Source organism: Eucyclogobius newberryi, unplaced genomic scaffold, assembly GCF_026437365.1.
Source record: "Eucyclogobius newberryi isolate DKJ021-1_F unplaced genomic scaffold, fEucNew1.0.hap1 SCAF_15, whole genome shotgun sequence".
In the NCBI taxonomy this organism is placed as follows: Eukaryota; Metazoa; Chordata; class Actinopteri; order Gobiiformes; family Gobiidae; genus Eucyclogobius; species Eucyclogobius newberryi.
Window position 1 is genome coordinate 7789743 of NW_027315779.1, and position 21864 is coordinate 7811606.

The following is a 21864-nucleotide window of genomic DNA, read 5'->3' on the forward strand; positions in this document are numbered from 1 at the left end:
CTTTAGTCCTGTTTTAGTCTCACTTTAGTCCTGATAAAGTCTTACTTTAGTCCTGTTTTAGTCTCACTTTAGTCCTGATAAAGTCTCAATTTAGTCCTGTTTTAGTCTCACTTAAGTCCTGATAAAGTCTTACTTTAGTCCTGTTTTAGTCTCACTTTAGTCCTGATAAAGTCTCACTTTAGTCCTGTTTTAGTCTCACTTTAGTCCTGATAAAGTCTCACTTTAGTCCTGTTTCAGTCTCACTTTAGTCCTGATAAAGTCTTACTTTAGTTCTGTTTTAGTCTCACTTTAGTCCTGATAAAGTCTTACTTTAGTCCTGATAAAGTCTCACTTTAGTCCTGATAAAGTCTCACTTCAGTCCTGTTTCAGTCTCACTTTAGTCCTGATAAAGTCTTACTTTAGTCCTGTTTTAGTCTCGCTTTAGTCCTGATAAAGTCTCACTTTAGTCCTGTTTCAGTCTCACTTTAGTCCTGATAAAGTCTCACTTTAGTCCTGTTTCAGTCTCACTTTAGTCCTGATAAAGTCTTACTTTAGTCCTGATAAAGTCTCACTTTAGTCCTGTTTTAGTCTCGCTTTAGTCCTGATAAAGTCTCACTTTAGTCCTGTTTCAGTCTCACTTTAGTCCTGATAAAGTCTCACTTTAGTCCTGTTTCAGTCTCACTTTAGTCCTGATAAAGTCTCACTTTAGTCCTGTTTCAGTCTCACTTTAGTCCTGATAAAGTCTTACTTTAGTCCTGATAAAGTCTCACTTTAGTCCTGTTTTAGTCTTGCTTTAGTCCTGATAAAGTCTTGCTTTAGTCTTGTTTTAGTCCTTGGTTAAGACCTAGTTTGGTTTTAGAGTCTTACTTTAGTCCTGTTTTAGTCTCGATTTAGTCCTGTTTTAGTCTTGTTTAAGTCTCGCTTTAGTTCTGTTTTAGTCTCGCTTTAGTCCTGTTTTAGTCTGGCTTTAGTTCTGTTTTAGTCTGGCTTTAGTCCCGTTTTAGTCTCGCTTTAGTCCTGTTTTATCATCAGCTCTTTTTGTAGCATTTCTTCTCTAAAAACAGTGACATTTTGCATTCACAACATGATCTCAAGTCTGCTAAAATAGACCTGTTAATATGGGTTTTATTCACAAAGATAAAGCCTCTTAGAGGCTCATTTAGAATCCACATTTACCTCACACAATATACATATTATTTACCGTCTCATATTATCACCGGCTGAAATTAAGTTTCCACTCAAACATGAACAAAGACCAAAACAACCCAGAGATTTGTAAATGTCTTTTTAATCTTTCTTAATGGAGAGTGAGGAATGAAGGAGTATCACATAAACCTATGACATTTTCATTCATGTTAAAACATCATAAATACAACTATGTGCAATCGTTCAGTTCCACACACCAGTCTAGCCTACAAAATAGTGATTGTACAAATAAAATCTTGTATATTTATCGTATATAATTGGTTAGAATTCTTGTTTCTCTCTCAGCAGTGCCACATTGGCCTGCTACAGGAGTGTTATTTAATAAACATAATATTAGCTTAGTTTTATGTAGACCAAAGGAGTCCTATTGCCACATACTTGGTTGTTAGTTAGATTTAAAGAATAAATCACATTAATATAGCGCTGCAAATAGATTCTGATGATTTTGAGCATCAAAATGCCGTGTTAAACATGGTCAAAACTCTACTCCAGGCGTCACATTGACCTTTAGCCGGTCCATGCACGCTCAGAATGGAGACTCACGTCTGCAGCTCGTCATGCAAATACACTGACCACGAGAAGCTGCAGGACTGACCACACGTGGACACGCTGCAGGACTGACCACACGTGGACACGCTGCAGGACTGACCACACGTGGACACGCTGCAGGACTGACCACACGTGGACACACTTAATGCCACAGTCTGGTTGTCTACATTGATACAATCCTTTTATGATTGCATTAGCTGGTTTTCTACCATTATTATTCATGTTCGTTGCACCAAATCACTGAAGCAAATTCCCAGTTTGACAATGGCAATAAAAATAAAACATTTGATTCTAAGGAAATGCTTCAGTGATGGTTTTAAATAAATGTTATAACATTTACAACAGTCTCATGTCCTTAACATGGAGCATTGTCTGTTCTTAATGATCAGCCATCAATGAAGTGTAGCACAACGGAAATAATAAAACAAATATTAGATACATAAAGTTCTGACTTGACACATTGTAATTCAAACAATTTGATAGTAGTAAAAGTGGAATTTCAAGTGTTACTAAAACACGACAAACTGAGGTCAACTATTCTTCATGAACTCATCTGACAAATGGTCAGGAGTCTTTATCCGCACGTAGTGTCTCTTTGGGAAAGTAATGTAAAGTAAACATGATTGAATTAACAATGTCAGTGTGTGTGACCACTGAAAATGTTATAAAGTTAGTTTCATTTGAGAATACAGAACACACAGTCTGTGCTAGAGATGGAAAATAAACGTTCATTTAACTGTCACCAGACAAATCAGATCTCTGCGAACAAACATCAGTTAGAATCCAGAAAATACACAACCCATTTATATTTACTGTAGCCAACACATTGAAACGATGTGTCTGAACACCTTCTTCCAGGAGTTAAATCCAAACTTCTGTCACTGTCAGCACGAGTTCAGAGGCACAAAAGAATGGACCTTGGTTTAAAGTGGTTAGTTCCATTTTCATCCAGTTCAATCGTTACTTACACAATTACCTCTCATAAACACACATGATTCTCATATCGGGAGTGTAGGAAATGGATGAATAATATAATCATATTTTTGACTATCTACAGACAGGTGAGGATAAAGACAAACAAAGGTTTGGGATAAAGCTCATGTGAGGGTTACAGTTAGAGTGAAAAGAGGCATTAGTGCCCACAAACTGCCCACGACACTGACCACTCGGTAAACTGCTTCATCCATTCATGGGAAATACCCTGCATCTACGTGTCCACGCCGCTCACACTTGTCCAAACACTCTGTTCTCCACAGTTTCTCCTCCTGTGTTTCCTTTGCAGTGGTCCTGTTAACTGGGGGTCAAACACGTGTTTGAGGAGCGATAGCGAGGGTCACTGCTCTTCTAACCAGGAGGGTTTATCTGCCCCCGGTGGCCGCAGCTTGATGTTGAACTGTCTCAGCGTCTGCTCCAACTGCTGCTGGTTCCCTGCGAAGTACGCTGAGATGGCATTGTGGAAGAGGAGGAGCTGCTTGTGCATCACTTTCACCTGAAGGATTATCATAAACAGTGAGATTACGCAAATTCAAATGGAAACATGGATCATATACAACTGCATTCAATTCTGTGTTACTTTGTACAATAATCCACCCCATGTGATCAGCTGATACACCATCGTTTCCCCCATGGATTAGTTTTAATTTATAAAGACATCTGACTTCCTTGATTTTCTTTTTGTATGATAATAATTGAGCTGTTGACTCTAGGGTATATAGATGCGACAAGTGTTTCATTGTGAAATGTATTTATTGCAGCAAATATTGTATTTACACATGGTTGAGGCAGAACTGGCTTTATCCTGCTTCAGAACGATTGTGTCTGTGCTTTAAAGTAGTTTCAATATAATGGTTTATCATGATCTTTTCTGTAGCAGTGTATTGCTCGTTATTGTGACAGGCCTTTTCTCACAGGGAGTCAAACCTGCAGTTTAATGAGGCGTAATGAGTGGAGAGCGTCCCAGACACAATGTGCTGCAGTGTATTTACAGAACACTAAACTCTGCTAACCTTATTTTCCTCCAGGAACTTGATCTTGATGATGACGTCAGATCGGAGCCGTTCGTATTTGTCTTTTTGGACCTGATATTGTTGCTGTGCAGTTTCGATTCGGGCCATGGTCACTGCGTCTTTGGGGCCCGCGCTCAGCTCCTCCAAGTCCGTCCGGTACGCGTCGAACTCCAGTCTGGGGAAGAAAAAACATGTTTTAAGATGTCAAAATGTAACAAACAAATGTGAGATCATGTTGGCATCATTTACCTGGCGTTTTCATACAACTTTATTGTCATCAAAGTGTCCTCCATAGTTTTATTGACCAGTGTGTTGATGCTGGACACAAAGAAGTTAATTGCACCAAGCAACGTTTCTCCATTCTTACAAAGGAGCTTTTGTGTCTCTGCATTAAATCCAAACTCATCCTGGGGGGGGGGGGGGGGGGGGGGGGGGGGGGAAGCACATTTCATTGATTAAACATCCCAATATTCCCATAAAATTAATAGAAAATGCATAATCTTCCAACCCTCTCTCACCCTCAGCTCTGGAGACTTTTGACTGAGGTCGGCGAAGGTGTCTCCGAGCGCGTGCTGCGTCTGGACCATGTTGTAGAAGTGATTGGTCAACGCCCGGGCCAATCGCAGCACGCTTTCATACTTCCTCTTCGTGTCCCTCAAGACCTCGATTTGAGCCTCGAGTTCAAGGTCCACAGTCCGGGAGCCTCGACCAAACCGCTCCGAGATCATCTGCTTTGTGCACTGCAAACAAAGAGGTACAAGTCTACTACATAACCAACCAGTGTAAGTACAACACTTTTCTACATCCAGGTTTTTAAAGTACAAGTGGGAAGGTTATCAAAGAAAGAAAGACAACGTCGTACAACTTAGAAGAAAAATTATGCAAAAAAAGAAATCACTTTTTTAATGGAAAAAGAAGTTGTATTAAATGTATAAATAATATTTCTGTACTTTTGTGGGTAATTTAATTTCACATTTGCCTGATACTTCAAACAAAAAGATCTAAATAATGATTTGCATGCGATTCTGTAACAAAGAACAAAACAAAGAAAAACATTTGTCGAGAGCAGTGATTCTTTACGATCCACTTTGACCATAAGGGGGCGCACTGAGAGCACAGCTGAAGGTTTAGTCTTCAGTCAGATTGTCTAAGATGCAAACAAACTTTCACTACTACTGCAAACCAAACCATTCTGCATTTTTCAAAACTATTCCTGCCCTAGAAACGACAGAGACCAAACACGCAGGGCGAATGATCATGTTCACAGCACCTTGTAAGTGTTGAGCCCCCACTTTTTCACTTGTTCGATCTTCTCCACGGCCACTCCTTTGGTCGCCTCCTCGGCCGTCATGGAGGAGCTGCTGCTGCTGTGATTCATGTTGGGACCTGGAGAAGCAAAAGACGAGTCAATACAGACAAGAAAACCTTAAAAGAAAACCTTTTGCTATCCCCAAACAGACAGAAAGCCCATTCCACCAACATAAAATCCTCATTTAAGAACAGCAGTAGACACAGAAGAATAACAGTAGAACTATAACCACTAACTACTACCACCACTACCATCACTACTACTGAATATTAGGCTCTTGTTACTCATATTATGTGATGTTTTGTGTCCGTTTTCTTCCCCAGTACCTTGATATTGACGGGACTGACTTAAGATGACGGGGGGGACGCTATTTCTTCTTGCCTTCATGCGCAGATCTGTCATGGGCGGCCAATTGGTGCATGACATTTGGAATTGCGGTAAAATGTATAAAAAAATATAAAAATATGGGGGTTTGTTTATAATGTTTGGGTGTTGTTGATATGTTGGAACATAAAGGAATTGGGTAGGATTAAAAATAAGTGCGGGAGGAAGTGGGAAAGCATGTAAAAGAAGGTAAAAATGAACAGGACAAAGTAGATGCGGGTTGAAGATGGGTGGGAGGGAGTGACGCAGGAGGGCGGGAAGAGGAGGAGAGAGATGAAAAGACAGTGTTTAGTGCGTGACAGTCGACAACGAAGACAAAGGAATCACGATGAATGTGGAGAATGCGCGCGTCCGCCACGTCCGCCGCTCTTTACACAATACCGTACGCGGCAGTTAAGCGATTACGAGTCGGCAAACGTTAGACGTGATCATAATTTCCAGGTAAAATATCACTAAAATGTCTGAACGGTTTAGAAATGACAGAGGAAAAACCAAGTGCCTCAAAATTAAACAGATGTCAAAAGTCCAGAGCAGCTTCCCAATGACCAAATAGTGCCATAAAAAAAAAAAGAAGCGAAATGCAGTTTTGAGCGAGAAACCAAGGAGTAAAACTACAAAGTGGACAGGAAGTGTCTCTAGTAAATACAGTATTAAGTTTAGTGTGAGCCACCTATTCCCGTCACTTCAATCCTTTTATAAAACTGTTCATTGTAGCGAATGGCGGGGCCTGGGAAAGAGAGTGAGAGTTTTCAGATTCACACCGTCAAAGCGCAAAACCGGTTAGTCCAGATTAGTTGGTCATTAAAAACAAAAACACACGCGCAGGATTTTACGTTCACGAAACACTGTCACGTTCAGAATATGGACCTTTGATGGAGCTGGTGGGGATGATGCCTTCAGCCGTGCCTCCGTATCCGCCCGACACGATACTGGTCTCGTTCAGATTGGGACCCGACACCATCACCTGCTGCAAATCCTACAGGAAAGTATGAAGACAAAAGGATTAGTAATGATAGTAGTAATGTAATGTAGTAGTAGTTGAAAGGGCTACAGTGTGTGAGGACACTATGAGGTTAGCACGGTTAGTCACTACAAAGGGTTAGATACGAGTCCCAGGTTAAGACGGCAAAGAGACCCTCCATTTTCTGCTGCTTAAAAGGTGCATTATGGAACTTTACTGTTTTACTGCAGCATGTTTAATGTCCTACTGTAGGACTGTTATTTCAGTCGTCAACTTGTCAGTAATTATTATTTCACTCAGCAGACTAGTCAAACCATTATTCTCTTGTACATGTTTTACACCAAATAAAGGTTGAAAAAAGATGACAGGCGTCTAGATGAAGAATATTTACGAATAAAGGCATTTTGTACATGTTTCTGAGTCTGTATAGTCCAGATAATAATTATGATGATCAAAATGCAATAGAAAATGACATAGTGCTACTTCTTTAAATGTGTAGTTTCAATTAAATACTTAAGAGAGTTTCAAATGTTTTCAAATGTCTTCGTGGGGTCAACACGACCACAATGAACTCACTTTTGACTCAAAAGACTAATTGTTGACATAATGTAAAATGGTAAAACACATTGGCTTCTTGCTTCCAGGAAGTTTGCGTTCAGGGCTGAAGTTATAATGGGGAAACGTCACAAGAATGTCGTGTACGGAGACGTTTCCGTTTTGATGAACAAAGGAAACAATTACAACATCAGAGGTCAGACTTTTGGCGAAAGGGGAAAACATGCCATTTTATCCCATTTCAACAAGGTTCATGTGTTATAATTGTGAGATGTAAAACTAAGCATATAATAATAATAATAATAAAAAATAAAAAAAATCATAATGGCCAAGCAAACACAAAAATAACAATGTTAAGCTTTAGTAAAAGTATTAGCAGGTACTAGGTAGTGATAATTGTTGGGCAGTAATTGATCAAATTAAATACCAATAAATATTATTATGATTCCAATGATGATATTCTGACAATATCATGATAATCCATAAGAAATATGCTGTAAATGGTGTGGTTTAAGTATAACAAAATGTGAGTGGATTGTAAAATTAACACAAAATTGCAGATGTACCACTTTATATCCTTATTTAAAAGATTACACTGCAATTTCTTATTTTTTAAATTAGGTATTTTTGCTGCTTTTTATATAATCTAAGAGTGGTTATCAAAAGCAATATACTTGATTTAAAAAAATATATAATCTCCAAACCTCTGGGCCACTATTATTAATGCCATATTGTTTACCCAACACCAGCTTAGAGCTGAAGAGACCCACACACAAAAGCTCGATTACAAGATGGATTAAAACAATGATGATTTATGGATGCTACGATCTACAGCTGGAGTTAGTGGGGAGCAGAAGGATATAAAAGGATGAAACCAGCACAGTCCACACAGTGCACACCGACATGAACACAGATGCATATGGCCTGCTCACCCTGGGTCCTCGGGAGCTCCCTACCTTCTCCCCTAAGCTCCACTGCCGTTTAGCAGCCTGTGCAGAGATGAGGAAGGAGGGAAATCAACAAACGTGGCAACAAAAATCATAAGAAACATGGCAACAGAAAATGCAAACGTAAAAATGGCTTTCAACTCAGATGAATGTGCGGCATCATGTACAACAGAGACATTCCACCTCTGAGGAGTCATCTTCTTATTCAGATCAGTGAAGAATGTGTCATAGCAACAATACAATACACAACAAAATATATATCTTTTCAATGGTAAAAAGTCCTTAAAATGATGCAGATAAACAGGAGACATGACATTCAGTGTAAATAAAAGAGCACATTAAACTTAGAGTAGTTGAATTTAAATGACTTATTATTGCTTCTAAAAAAGGTCACAATTGTTATAATATTTGTTTCAGTTCTTACCATTATATTGTGACCTGAATACTTATGGCATCTTTACCCAAGAATAAATCTAACTTGAAATTATAATTAAAAAAAACCAAAATAAAATAACAACAAACAAACAATTTGAACTAATTATTTTGAACATTTTTGAACAAATGAATCATGTCCATCTGCCTTTCTTAGGGGCCATAACGTTGACGGCAGAATGACACACTTTGCCAACAGACTTCCATTGCTTGGCAGGTGCTCAAAAACATGGAAACCAACCAAGTCACGTTGTGCTTGGTATTTTCAATCGCAGAGCAAAAACATCACGAGCAAAAGTAAGTTGTTCACACTGGCATTTTCAAAGTAAATGTACAGTTATGATGAGGCTCTGAAAGTAGTGTGTGTGTGTGTGTGTGTGTGTGTGTGTGTGTGTGTGTGCGTGTGTGCGTGCGTGTGTGTGTGACGGCTTTAAGCATTTACGTATAAGCTCTGCTGTCAGACTACGTAAAGTTTGGCGACTGGTGAAGTTTGGACAAATGTAAATGTCGTTAATACGTCAATAGATTTGTCTGCAACATTGTGCTCTTTTTTGAGTGGAAAGCATTGACATATGAATTAATAATCCTACTAATATTAATGGTACCCATCTGTGTACCCACTTCCATTATTTATCTTCATGTGCGTCACTTTCTATCGTGCTCTTCCAGACACAAAACACTGGTACTTTTGAACAGTTCTCAGGTCGAGTCATTGTATAAAAGTATGAAAAGAACACTTGATTTCTGAAAAGTCGAAATTTTGGGGGGGAAAAGTACGCAGTGTGTTTATGTTTCCATTTTTGGCGACATTTTGCGAGATTTAACACATTTCAAAATCCAAACTGTGTCAAACTCAGTGACTGGACAGACCTACTTTTATAGTCGCATTGGCAAAGCTCGCCGACTGCTCTGGAGGCGGCTCGTTCTGCCCGACTGAACACGACGCCGATATAAATCTGTGTGTTCCGAGGCCTTTCGCTCAAGGACGAGGCTTTGGCCAGTTCCGCTGTGATTACAGCGTTGCCACAGCGACTGGTTAATGTCCAGCGCCAAACGGGTCTCGCGTTTCAGCAGCAAAACGGCAGCAAAGTTTGGCCTGATGCGGTTGGCGTCTGGAGGAGGGAGGGCCGTTTGTTCAGTAAATATACAGATTAGCGGCTGCGGGTTCCTCCAGGATACGGGCCGTGTTTGTCCAAGGAGCAGCGCCCCGAGTCGCAGCGCCGCAACTCCATTTCTACTTCCTACTTCCTAGATTGTCTCTAATTTTATTACAATTCCGACCAAGTCTCTCAAACAACAGTGCCTTTTTATTTAAGGGGGTACAATATTAGAAAAAGCTAGATTTGATAAAGAATTCATTGTTTTATGTTGAAAAGGAAATGATTTAGGGATGCAATTTTCTTATAATGCGTCATATCTTGATCCACGAGTCACAATTATAGTTACGTTTCAGGCTTTGGAAGAACTTTTATTCAATGATGCTTTTCCTTCTCCGTTTAAATACGAGAGTTAGGACTTTAAGGAGCAGTTTTCTTACGTATCTGAGAAAGTACAGCATGATTAAGGCGAATTAACATGAATAGTGGCGTGTGCGTATTGAGCCATGTGTATTCTATTATATTATATACTTATTAAACTGTACTGTTGCGTCCCTAATGTTATTGTGAGGCTTTGATGCACTTTCAGACGCCGCTACGTCGGGTAAATGTGTCACAATTGAACCTCGCAGAGCCTCAACTAGGAACAAAACAGGATTTGGAAGCTGAATTATAGAATTAAATATTAAAACTGATAAGATGCAAGCTGTAACTTTCCTCTGTGTCTATTGACCGATCTGCGAGAGCATCATCGATCAGATTTCACCTTGAGAATGTCGAGAACACAACGTTTTTCCTTCCCACGGCGACAGCTGGACTTAACCTCACAATTCCCACCGCCGCGGCTTTCAAACTGAGCAAAGCGGTTCGGGGCTGAACACCAACAACGCCAAACTCTGTGAACACTGTACTTTGGCCAAATACGTGTATAAAAATGTGTTGGAGATGTAAAAAAAAACAAAAAACAAAAAAACAAAGCACACACGGAAAGTCTATGAGCTTAACTAAAGACGAGACGCTCAAGACTGACCTGCTCCAGGCTGTCGTCCTCTGGCAGCGTCCCTGTGTCTCCGTTACTGTTGATGGGAATCTCCATAGTAGCTGCTTTACTCATTATGCTATCTGTCATAATGCACTAGGTCTGAAAAGACACAGCAAAAACAAATACTATTAGATCATGTAACAGAGCTGCGAGATTCAGCCAAACGGGGAAAAAACTAAAAATACAATTTGACTTGTTGCAAATGAAACTGAAATGATTTGTAGATAAGACGATAGGAAGACAAAATAAATTAAATAATCACACTTTATTTCTCTGATTGATCGATTACCATTTTCTACTTGATTGAATTTTGCATTACAAATATATTTGGAAAAAAAAGATATGAACTCAGACTTTTAATCATTGCCATATAATACAGAAAAAGTTGCATTTCTTCCTCTAAACTCTGAACTCTGCACCAAACCACATGCTGTTTACAGGATTGGCTGTGGCCCTAAAGCTGATCATTGACGATTACAGATGACTCAATCTTGATCTCAATTAAAATGTAATTGCCCTAGATCTCCTAGATAAAACCTGTAGTTTACGCAGCAAACCTTACACAGCGTTGTTCAGCTGTATTATTAATAAACTATAAAAGTGATGAGTCAAAAGCAGTAAAGCTGTTTCACTTTGAAGAAGAGGAGACAGAGGGACGGACGCTAAGACGCAAATCATTGGTTGATTTCAAAGAGCTCTCACTTTGCAAAAATAGCACCTATTGAAAAAAAACAGGAGCTTCTCTGGCGACAACAATGACTCTTCTTTTCCAGAGGATTTCATCTTAAGCGCTCAATAACAGGGACACATTTCAGAGGACCAATCCACTGCAAGCACCTCCACGGAGCCCTCGAGCGTCACATGATAAACGGTACAGCCCGAGATCGTCGCCCGGGTGAAATCGAACACTGATAAGGGTCGACAAGTGTAGGTGAGGCCAGCAAATGAACCAAATAACTATAATCATGTAGTGGGTCTTATGGTTGTGGGGCCCGTGTGCAAAAGACTATCAGAGTCATTATCAATTAACAGACAGAACTGTGCAAAGGCTGCATGGATAAATGGTTACGTGGACTGGGAAAAGGCCATTTCAATCCCTTACTAATTACTGCATGTAGAAGAGTTCCTCGAGATGGTTAAAATATAAACAGAGCTGAGGACAATCGCTGCTGAAACTTAAACAATGACTCACGTGTTGACAAAGGGCTGTCACCAGCAAAACGTGGCCAGGCTCTGTTCCCTTGGACTTTTGGTATTTTTTACTACATTACATGACACAGAAGGTTTCAATACAGCCATTCATCTTAAGTCTTGCTGTAAAAGTCAAAACACAGACTTAAGAACAAACTAACTTTACTCGACTGTAACACGTCCGCTCAAACAGATATTACCAGGTCAAGTTTCACAGACGTGGGGTGAACCTATTTACAGCCACAATACTGCTCTTATCTGCGTTTGAACTATGCCCTGGTGCATGACGGGTAGTGGTCTAATCATGGGCAGCTTAAACGTATAAGGAGGATGAACAGAAGACAGGGAATTACACTTATTTCTCCTCCTGATCCATAAAAGAGCACAATCTTTTATCCGGAAACAAAAGGGACACGCCATGTGCACTTCTACTGGACTGTAGAAGGTTTAAATATGCAAAGTGAGGTGCAGAAGGAGCGGACACATGTGCAGAAGGAGCGGACACATGTGCAGAAGGAGCGGACACATGTGCAGAAGGAGCGGACACATGTGCAGAAGGAGCGGACACATGTGCAGAAGGAGCGGACACTTGTGCAGAAGGAGCGGACACATGTGCAGAAGGAGCGGACACATGTGCAGAAGGAGCGGACACTTGTGCAGAAGGAGCGGACACATGTGCAGAAGGAGCGGACACATGTGCAGAAGGAGCGGACACATGTGCAGAAGGAGCGGACACATGTGCAGAAGGAGCGGACACATGTGCAGAAGGAGCGGACACATGTGCAGAAGGAGCGGACACTTGTGCAGAAGGAGCGGACACTTGTGCAGAAGGAGCGGACACATGTGCAGAAGGAGCGGACACTTGTGCAGAAGGAGCGGACACATGTGCAGGTGCAGGGCCATGGTGCAGCCGCTCCAGCCGCACAGGTGCTGAAGGTGCTGAAGGTGCTGAAGGTGCAGCCCAGGGTGCGCACCTCACGCTCCAGCGCACGCACCTACTCTCCACAAGTCCACGAGCAACACACCAAGACATTGCAGAAAGTGCCAAATAGAAAATGTACATTATACAGTATTAACTTTGATTTCAAGGCAGAACACAGTAAATGTGTCTCTGGAGGAGACTTTGCATCGCGGGCCTCCAGCAGCTGTTCGAACACAAGCCTCAAACCAAGATCAAAAGTCAAACATTTGGACATGTGAGTGGCCCTGATCTCACACATTTGAACGTGAAGTGCAACACAAAACAATATAAGTGCCTGTCACGGCTCATTCTTACCGGTGTTCGGTCCCGTCGTGCACAGCGCTGCTGCGGGAGGCTAAACGGGCTAATGAGCTAACAGCGGCGCATCCAGTGCACTTCATGCGCTCAACAAACTGCCCCCGTCACAAACACAGGCCCGTCCTGAGTCTGAACCACTTCAGAAACGCGGTCTCTCCGTCCGTCATAAATGTGAGCTTCAGACTTTTCGTAAATAATCTCTATCTGCCAAAGGAAAAGGATTTTACGGAACTGACGAAACGGAGGAAACGCTTTAGAGACGCGCGTCGGCGTCATCGTGAACGAAACACGAGGCTTCACTCTGTAACAGCGTTGTCAAATACATTTTTATTTGTTTCATTCATTTTTGACAAATGTTGAATATTTAAATTGGTAAAACACAGTAACAGACACTAAATACATTCACACGTGGATACATAACTTAAATGTCGGTCACAGTAAGTAGTACATAGTGAGATGTCTTCTTATCCATCTTTCTCGGATCAGACCCATCTTTGAAAAGCATGGCGCGCATCCATGAGCATAAACCATAAACCTTATATATGAAGACATGCTATTGTCTCATTGAAAACATTGTCTGTTATAACATCAAATACGTGTCAGGAACTTCTCATTTGAGGCAAGAATAAAACACAAAGTCCTGCTCGTATGGAACAGGCCCGATTCACCAACTCCACTGCCCTCTAGCGGCAAGTCTTTCTTTTGCACTTTAATATTCCACGTTTGTCTGAGTTTCCTGGTGATTTAAAAAGACAACATGACACAAACGATTAAGGACTGGACCGATATCATAATCATGAAAAACAAAAACAACAAAAACAAACCAAACACAAAAAACACATATGAACCCCACTTGAAACTGGACAAATTGGACTAAATGGGACTTTTAGTTTGGACTTTGTGGGCCATAACTCTCTTTTTATTTGGATGCCTCACTTTCATAAATTTCTATTTATAAATAGGGTTTATATATAGCTGTTTTATGTTTTTGATTTGGAAAAATGTATAGATAAATAAAAATGTAAAATAAAAAAGAACGCACAACATTATAAAGATTTGATCATTTATGTCTGAAAATTGGATCAAAACAAAGTGGACAATAGCATCATTACTGTATTTAAACACTGAGCAAGTGTCACAGAGTTTGGAGAGTATTTCCATAAGGATAGTACCCGCACAATGAAGTTGATGTGTGATGCAAATGAAAGAATAGAAGACCAGTATATTCAATCTTAATCTGTTGTGCTGAATCCTTGTGTGATTCAGTCATTTAGAGATCATCCTGTTACATGGGTTAGTTGCATGTCAGGATTTTTGCTGAGATAGTTTTTGGAGTTAGTCACTGGCCACATAACGTGAGCTCGAATAATAATGTTACTGGAAAGTGCAGGAATCACTGCTTAATCAGTGGCTGTTGTCGAAGGTCTTCTATAACTATAAAACCACTGAGTCACATAAAACCTCACACAAACATAAAAATAAAAAGTAGGAAAATTCGGAAAAAGTTTGCACTTTTTTATTTTTTTATCTCTTGCACTACCAAGTAGTATCACATTAAAGTATTGATAGTACATTTAATATGTAATCAACTTATTATTTCTCTCAACGTCTGAGGTTGTCACATAAACCCAAATATCTATCAAATGCTCTTTCTATCGCAGCATAACTCTCATAACTCATTTATCCAGACTTGGGTCCAGCACAAAACACCCTGCACATGACCTCTCAGACTAGATTCATATAATCTGTTATAGTGTTTTACAAGCGCATGGAGCTACTGTGCAGCTGGAACATTGAGGGACCAAAGGTTTGGTGAATGCCCTCCTCATCTGTTCTGCATCAGGAGCAGTCCAAACAGCGGCCCAGGCCGGAGGTGCAGCACTGAGCAGTTAACATGAAGGTAAATATCACAGGTCATTTGCTCCTGGAGTTTTCCTTTCTCTTTGCAGGGCTCTTTTCCCTTTGCTGTTTTTGGACAGACTCTGTGTTGTTGAGTGGCGATATTAGTGTTTCACTGCTCTGTATTGTAAATGTTTTTCTTTTGTTTCTATTGATAAGATAAATACGACACATGAAAGCCTTGTAGTACTTCACTGCTATATTACACAAAAGCATGTATATTTTCAAAATACCTTTAATTCTAGTGTTGTAATGTTTATGCTGCTGATTCCAGGAGCTCTGTTGAAGTCTGAAGCCGATTTGATAGAATCTGTAGAGAATGGATCAGGTAAAGTGATAATTCCTTTTATAATAATAATATTATTATAAAAGGAATTATCACAGCATAAGTTGTTCAGCCCATTCTTCATATCTGAACATAAGTAAAACACTAAGCCTTTTTATGGTCCTCCATAACACATTTGTGTCGAGACACTTAACTCATGTGTTTGTGGGTCCTGTGAATGACGTGTTTCCATTTGCCTGACCCTGGGCACTTGTGGTTACAAAACAGTTTGAGTAAAGTATTTGCACCTCCATCTCTTCCTCCAAAAATGCATGTAACCAGAAAAGACTGGCAGGATATAACTCAATGCACATGCCACACATACATGCACGATTGTATGTTCATATAAACACATGTTGGAACAAAGAGTGGGTTTTCCTTTGTTGCCAGGTCCAGTGTAATACAGCTGTGTTTTCCCCGGGATCAGCTCGGTTTACGGCGGACTCTGGGTCACGCACTGCATCTCGACACTGGCATTGTCAAAGGGGCACAGACCACATCAAAGTTCTACCACTAATCCCTCCAGGAAGCTGTCCGGTCATAGATCACCAAAGGAGCCTGAATATAGGTAATATGTGAAAATAAATATAAGTGTGGAGTAAACTCTGTGGTTAATATGAGCGTTTATACTGAGGAAACGTTTTAGGCTCTGTGTGGAGGAGACGTTTGTGCAGCACTACTGGAACCAATGAGCTCACGCTGCAGCAGATCCACAACAGAAACTTTTTATCAGCTTAATAATGTGGCAATAATGACAGAAAACACACATGTCCTTAAGCACAAATAAAAGAGAACTAAATTCCTACTTGCATTTCAATGTCAGTATAGTTTAACATTAAAATCACAAGGTTGTAGTGTCCCTATAATGCAAACTTCACAGTCAAAGGTAGTTATGACTGTGCGACTGCATTTTTGTCAATATATTAGACCAATAGAACCTATTAAATTACAGAGCAGTGTGTGTGTGTGTGTGTGTGTGTGTGTGTGTGTGTGTGTGTGCGTGTGTGACCACCTGAGGGCGCTGTGAGAAAAGGAAATAGACTGAAGTCAAAGAGGAGCAACCGCTCATGAAGTGCACACTTGGTTTATAACTTTAGAGGCTTTTAATGGGATCGGATCATCATTTGTGATCTGTTAAAGTTATTTACAGAAATATTTGGTATTTTACAGAGCCACAGCCAATGTTATAGTTCCACTGCATCAATATTGTCAGTATATGTTCCTTTGGACTTTCCATATAATCAAACTGGTCCAAATGCCTTGTATATCATTTACTCTCCAAAACCATTATAAGGGGAAACCATTATAAACGTTTAGCCTCAACGCTGCCTTGTAGATTATATATACTGAACCAATATCAAACCATTTTACACACGTATCTGTTCAACTGCAATGTACATAAAGCCATAAGACAAGATAAGGCATAATTATTTTTCGAACCAATTACTCCAAAGAAATAGCATGAGACGGTTGAGCATGTGGATCATCTCAGTGGTGAACAGCAGAGAAACACTGGCTCCTGTCCTCAACGAGACGTCATCAACTTCCTGAACAAGAACGCAAGACTCATGATAAACAACACAACAATGTCCCAAATTCCAAACAAACAAATGCTTTAAATTCCACAATGTGCTGGTCCGAGACTGTTAGAACTGGAGCCATATCAGACAAAAACACACTGCCCAGAATCTCCCCAAATTGAAAACAATATCTAAAGCGTGAATTATTTGGCCAAGATAAGTAGAGCAACTTAATACAAGCAAATGGATTTACAAGCAGTCTAAATATATGCCTGCTCAGACTGTGGTCGCAATCATTGTCAAAGCCCAAGATGCATTGGGTAACACGTGTTTTATGCCAAGAATGTTTCTGTTTACGCAGCAACGGCACAATATCGTCTGCACTTTTGGATTCACGTGGCGGGACCGGGCCCAGATAGTGACTGACCACCGACCTGTTTTTGTACATAAGGGTAATACAATATGATTTAAGATCCCGCTCACCCCAAACAGACAGAACAAAGCGTATTTCAAACTGCTCGGTGGATTTATACATTGAAGGAAAGACACTGGCCAGCTGTGTGCACAAAAAAACTCCTATTTTCCACAAACGCCTCATCGCTCACTCCACACCACGCCTACTTTTATTACAGTAGTGCATTAGAGCATTGGGGTGACTTTGGGGGTGTGGAGGTGTGGAGAGAGGGGATAAATCACAGGAGACTTTTTGGACTCATTTGGTTTTTCAGGTTAAAGCTGTCACGAGAATCCACATAAACGTAGAGCTTACAGTGGACACAGAGCTACTGGACGGGGCAATATCTATCTAGTAGTTCATGCAAATGTTCTGAGCTGTGGGCAACAAAAGTACATAAGAACAAAAGTAAAAGTACTGTAGAATTTTCAGGTAGCTGTACATTTCTTCGTTCAATAAACTGTATCCGTACTTTACTCAAGTCATTTGTACAGTTGGAGTCACTGCATTTGGAAGCAGATATCTGTACTTTCTACTCCAGTACATTTTGAACTGGACTGAGAAGTAAAGTACTTTTCAAATGGCTTGATGGGTTGTTGTTGTACATTATTGTTTACAGGCTTTAAGGAGCTTTAAGTTCAATTGAGGAAATGTATTTTAATTGCTTGGAGCTGGGTACAGGATATTCACACTGCAGAAGTGGATTTGTCTGTTACTCGTCCCTCAAACCCTTTATTAAACTGTATTTATCTTATTCACTCAACTTGTTCACAGTTCCAACAGCGCCACCCTGTTTAAAGCATTAGACAGAGACAGCAATACAATATGTTATAATTACTATTATGACTGTTATGTTTAAAGTTAGTTTGATCTGGTTTAGGTTAAACTAATTCAGAGTTTCACAAAGATATTAAATAAATGCCAGCAGTCAGGTGTCCAAAGTTCATGAATATTGAACTACACAGTACAGAAGCCACATTAAGTGAACAATGTGATAGAGAAGAAGGGGACCAGCCAAACATGCCCAACGCTTAGCCAGGGATGCTAAAAACCCAGCCTACATCAGCCTCACGCCAGCCGTAACCGACCCAACAAGACAATTGCCCACTTGCCCCCACAATGCCCACACAATGCCCCCATAATGCCCCCACAATGCCCCACAATGCCCCCGCAATGCCCCCGCAATGCCCCCACAATGCCCCCACAATGCCCCCACAATGCCCCCGCAATGCCTCCGCAATGCCCCCGCAATGCCCCCGCAATGCCCCCGCAATGCCCCCGCAATACCCCCGCAATGCCCCCGCAATGCCCCCGCAATGCCCCCGCAATGCCCCCGCAATGCCCCCACAATGCCCCCACAATGCCCACACAATGCCCCCATAATGCCCCCACAATGCCCCCACAATGCCCCCACAATGCCCACATAATGCCCCCACAATGCCCCCACAATGCCCCCATAATGCCCCCATAATGCCCACACAATGCCCCCATATTGCCCCCACAATGCCCACACAATGCCCCCATAATGCCCCCACAATGCCCACACAATGCCCCCATAATGCCCCCACAATGCCCACACAATGCCCCCATAATGCCCCCACAATGCCCACACAATGCCCCCATAATGCCCCCACAATGCCCCCACAATGCCCACACAATGCCCCCACAATGCCCCCACAATGCCCCCATAATGCCCCCACAATGCCCCCATAATGCCCCATAATGCCCCCACAATGCCCACACAATGCCCCACAATGCCCCCATAATGCCCCCATAATGCCCCCACAATGCCCCCACAATGCCCCCATAATGCCCCATAATGCCCCCACAATGCCTACACAATGCCCCACAATGCCCCCATAATGCCCCCACAATGCCCCCACACTCTCCGCTGGGCTTGTCTTTTACATTATTCGCTTGGGTGGAATTCACTCGTGTATCCCAGCGTTAACCAAACATTTGCATAAATCTTTATCAAAATCACCACATTTAGTGCTTTAATAGTTTTCAAAATATGTGTAGAAAACTTTAACTTTTACACTCCAAAACTTTTACTTAAGTGGGCTTTTGTGCTGGTTTTACTTGAGCCTATATTTTTTTTAATTTTTTTTTTTGTCTGGGGGTCTAAAGTGGAGCGTTTGGAGCGTGGGATTGTTTAAAACCCTAAGTTTAAATAAAGCGGTGGTCCAAACTGTGGGTTGGAACACAAAAAGGGTCGTAGGGAATCTTTTAAAATGTAGCTATTGATTTAAGTCAGAAATTAAAAAAATGTTAAGAAATGTTATGCACCTCTTTGTGTTGGATATTATTTGCATGTTTACTTTGATAATAGTATTGTTCCACGCGTGTGCGGAGCCAGAATTGTCACAAAGGTGAAACAGGTCCATCCCTCGTTGGTCCCCCTGAAACACGGGAGAGAAAAGATAAATGGTTCCTCTCCTTTAGAGCCATTAAGAGAGTGTGCAAACATCCCATTGAAGCTCTTTAAAAAGCCTGAAGAATCTCTCCCCTGCACAACATCCCCTGGTATTTAAAAACTCTCTGCTCGGCCCAGAGGAACCAGATTTATCTTGAGTGTTTTGGAACCGTTCATTTTAGTAAAACCAGTAGTTGAACTTTGACCTCAGGCTGCTAGGGATACGCGCTCAAAAAGTCACTCACAAAACACACATGTGCAACAGAAAGTGTGCTTCGCTCACAGTTCTCACAACCATCGCCGTATCCCACTGTTCTCATGCCATTTAGGAATCATTTTTGGTTACAAAGCGCCGTGATATTTCGACTTGATGATGTAAACAAATGTAAAGAGTAAAGTAAAGCAGCCGTACATTAACTGCCTAAATCATCAGTAAATACATTTTAGATAACTTTGAGCAGTTAGTTGTATTAATAATCATCTCTGTCCAAGTCCATGAAAAGCCATGGAAAAGCTTTTATTTTATAGTATGGACTTTAACCATGTGCAATACTGACTTAACCATGTGCAATACTGACTTAATCATGTGCAATACTGACTTAATCCTCATGTGCAATACTGACTTAATCCTCATGTGCAATACTGACTTAATCTTCATGTGCAATACTGACTTAATCATGTGCAATACTGACTTAAGCATGTGTAATACTGACTTAATCCTCATGTGCAATACTGACTTAATCCTCATGTGCAATACTGACTTAACCATGTGCAATACTGACTTAATCATGTGCAATACTGACTTAACCATGTGCAATACTGACTTAATCATATGCAATACTGACTTAATCCTCATGTGCAATACTGACTTAATCCTCATGTGCAATACTGACTTAATCATGTGCAATTCTGACTTAATCATGTGCAATACTGACTTAACCATGTGCAATACTGACTTAATCATGTGCAATACTGACTTAACCATGTGCAATACTGACTTAATCATGTGCAATACTGACTTAATTCTCATGTGCAATACTGACTTAATCCTCATGTGCAATACTGACTCAACCATGTGCAATACTGACTTAATCATGTGCAATACTGACTTAACCATGTGCAATACTGACTTAACCATGTGCAATACTGACTTAATCCTCATGTGCAATACTGACTTAACCATGTGCAATACTGACTTAACCATGTGCAATACTGACTTAATCCTCATGTGCAATACTGACTTAACCATGTGCAATACTGACTTAAGCATGTGCAATACTGACTTAATCATGTGCAATACTGACTTAACCATGTGCAATACTGACTTAATCATGTGCAATACCGACTTAATCCTCATGTGCAATACTGACTTAATCCTCATGTGCAATACTGACTTAACCATGTGCAATACTGACTTAATCATGTGCAATACTGACTTAATCATGTGCAATACTGACTTAACCATGTGCAATACTGACTTAAGCATGTGCAATACTGACTTAATCCTCCTGTGCAATACTAACTTAATCCTCATGCGCAATACTGACTTAATCATGTGCAATACTGACTTAATCCTGATGTGCAATACTAACTTAATCCTCATGTGCAATACTGACTTAACCACGTGCAATACTGACTTAATCATGTGCAATACTGACTTAACCATGTGCAATACTGACTTAATCATGTGCAATACTGACTTAATCCTCATATGCAATACTGACTTAACCATGTGCAATACTGACTTAACCATGTGCAATACTGACTTAACCATGTGCAATACTGACTTAATCATGTGCAATACTGTCATATTCATGTGCATAGAACTGAGTGTTTACTTTACCACTATGATTAGTATTATTTTGTCTTATTTTCCATTTTACAGATCAGACATCGCTTACATTCACATGACATAACAACATACAGAGGACAGAGGACAAGAGCATAATCAAATAGGGCGGTTTATCGTTTGTTCCGAGTGTTGACGGCTGTAGGAGTGAGACTGTTTTTAAATCAGGATTCTATAATTGCTGACACCCTGACAATCAATCCTGAATGTTCTTTCATAAAGGAGGGACAGTGTCTTGTAGCTGTCGTCCTGGCGGTTTCTATCCAGCATCAGCAAGTTTATACTGTTACTTTGTCATGGGTAAAAGACACACTTGGCACACTTTGCCTGTGTGAACGTGGAGTTATAGGCTCTGGCACAGAATGGCAGTTTAGCTTTAGATGTAGCTTCCCTCCACTGTCAGGAGGGAATGAAAACTCTACGGCTGGTTGTAATGGACAATATAAATCCAGGTCGTGGTCTTG

At 40.7% G+C, this 21864-nt stretch overlaps 1 protein-coding gene across 6 annotated transcripts; it reads right to left on the bottom strand.

Moving 5' to 3' along the window:
• Nucleotides 1-2977: 2977 nt before the first annotated feature.
• Nucleotides 2978-13032, bottom strand: arfip2b (ADP-ribosylation factor interacting protein 2b). 6 transcript variants are annotated; one of them, XM_072445931.1, is made up of 10 exons: nt 12935-13032; nt 10456-10566; nt 7882-7938; nt 6301-6409; nt 5376-5444; nt 5011-5126; nt 4259-4480; nt 3990-4147; nt 3741-3915; nt 2978-3223 (listed from the first exon to the last, which is right to left on the bottom strand). In XM_072445931.1, exons 2-10 carry the CDS (start codon nt 10552-10554, stop codon nt 3068-3070), a joined length of 1161 nt encoding a protein of 386 aa, XP_072302032.1. In that variant the 5' UTR covers nt 10555-10566; nt 12935-13032; the 3' UTR covers nt 2978-3067. The 6 variants fall into 6 exon arrangements, with proteins under 6 accessions (XP_072302032.1, XP_072302033.1, XP_072302034.1 ...); XM_072445932.1 differs by lacking the exon at nt 5376-5444 and adding an exon at nt 6104-6160 and having other exon boundaries at nt 12935-13031; XM_072445933.1 differs by lacking the exon at nt 7882-7938.
• Nucleotides 13033-21864: the final 8832 nt, after the last annotated feature.